This window comes from Poecilia reticulata, linkage group LG2 (assembly GCF_000633615.1).
Source record: "Poecilia reticulata strain Guanapo linkage group LG2, Guppy_female_1.0+MT, whole genome shotgun sequence".
Classification (NCBI taxonomy): domain Eukaryota; kingdom Metazoa; phylum Chordata; class Actinopteri; order Cyprinodontiformes; family Poeciliidae; genus Poecilia; species Poecilia reticulata.
The window spans coordinates 15101799-15103585 of record NC_024332.1 but is presented as its reverse complement, the minus strand read 5'-3'; the positions used below and the strand labels follow the sequence as shown (position 1 = coordinate 15103585).

Genomic DNA, 1787 nt, shown 5'->3' with positions numbered 1-1787 from the left:
TTTACTGTTATTTCAACACAAAGAGACAAGAAGATTTGACTGGGTTCACATTTTAAGCTGAATGCTGCGTTTCATATTAGCGGTTAGCATGATTTGCATTGAGCACTTTAGTAAAAGTATGTATGCCAAGACAACACAGAGCCTTAATATCATCACTCTTTCAGAATAGTCGCCAATATTTCTTAATTCCAGCATGCCCACTTCTCATGCTGCATTCAGGTACAGSTGGGACAATAGATTAACAAAAAACCTAGTGTACCTGCATTTTTTTCTTCTCAATTCTTTTCACAATGTTTTTGAAAAATGTCTGACCTCTCACTCTGACCATTTTTAAGGGGTTACATTGTTATATATTCTACATATCCAGGCACTGGCTGTGCTTTCATCATTTTAATTATTTAAAGAAAAATCCAAACCAAATCTTCAKTTCTTTTTAATGTTTAAAACAGAAAAGACATTTTCGAATTTGAAAAATATTCTTTGAGTACAGCCAGAATAAACAAAATGTAAAGACATTGCTAAAATGRATTGAACTCTGATAAAACTGAAAACACACCAACCTGTGATTGTAATGCATCGTTCCACCCCTATTTCAAAGTCAAAATTTCCTTTTATGTTTATTTTTGTCCATTTTGCTTAAGGTGCTGCAGCAGGAGCGTGTGGAGGTGGAGTCTCTGGATGAAGTCGACTCTTCAGGCAGAACTCTGCTGGACAGACTCACTTTACCCATCATCTTCCCTGATGGGTACAAACCCAAACCTTTACTAACCTTTCACTCATTTAACCATAGCTCTACTTTATGTYCCAAATGTGTGATCAGAGCATCAGGTTCCTCCCTACATGACAATTAATCAACTTTTTTTCCCATTCATTCTTTTGAAAGCATTTCCTCTTGTTTTGTTTTATTTTTAACAATAAAATAAGTTGCATTAGTTAGCTTTTTTTTTAAGTGTATTTCCAACAGTTTAAAGAACGTATGTATTCAATTCAATGATTTGCTTCTTGGAAGAAGAGGGGGAAAAAATGAAATGACAAAAACCTGTGGTCATTTCAGGAGCGAGCAGTTCTTTGGGAGTCCCAGCGACACGGCAGCCACAGCAGAGGGGGTTCGAGAGCGCCTCCTGCTGATCGAAGAGCGGCGGCTGCAGCTGCAGGAGGCCAGGCTTCTCAACGACGAGGAGGGGGAGGAGCCGGAAGCCGTCAACGGCCTGGAGGGGAGGCTGGATGTGATCGGGGAGGAACTGAGCGAGAAGGAGGAGCAGGACGAGGAGGAGAAGGAGGCGGAGCATCAGGACGAAGACTCTGAACGAGCCACGCAGGACCGCTAGCGGATGCCCGGCGTYAAACCGAGCAGCCTTAATGAAGCTCGTCGGTGAGGGGCTGCTGACGTCTGGGGCGCTTCTCTCCCGATGCACGAACCGTCTTCGTGTTCCCGCTGCAAAAAAAAAAAAATCAGCATTTTTCTGACCGTTTCTGTAAATTAAAGCTTCTCCTGAGCATCACTGCGTAACCTCGTGGAAGCGGAGAAACATGAAGGGCCGTTCTCCTCGGTCGCTCTTTCACTCTTTGGGACAGAAACTGTGAGGACTTGCGTCRTTCATCTGATATTGGTGGTTATAAACAGTAAAAAGAGTGAAAACTGGAATAATTGCAGCTCATCTTTCTGCTCTGTGGAGGAGAATCGTTGTTTAAGGTCCTCCTAACGCCGCTGCTGCCTCCTCCTCATTTACGACTGGAGCAAATCTTCCATGGTGCTTAACCCGGCTTCTTGTTGCTCTCTGGGTCTT

At 43.1% G+C, this 1787-nt stretch overlaps 1 protein-coding gene across 1 annotated transcript in view; it reads left to right on the top strand.

Moving 5' to 3' along the window:
* sestd1 (SEC14 and spectrin domains 1) overlaps positions 1-1399 on the top strand; it is a 17847-nt gene extending 16448 nt beyond the window's left edge. Inside the window, exons 15-16 of the mRNA XM_008435477.2 lie at positions 572-745; positions 1055-1399. Of these exons, the coding sequence (XP_008433699.1) occupies positions 572-745; positions 1055-1328 (448 nt within the window). The 3' untranslated portion in view covers positions 1329-1399. The remainder of the gene's footprint in view (positions 1-571; positions 746-1054) is intronic.
* The last annotated feature ends 388 nt before the right edge of the window (positions 1400-1787 follow it).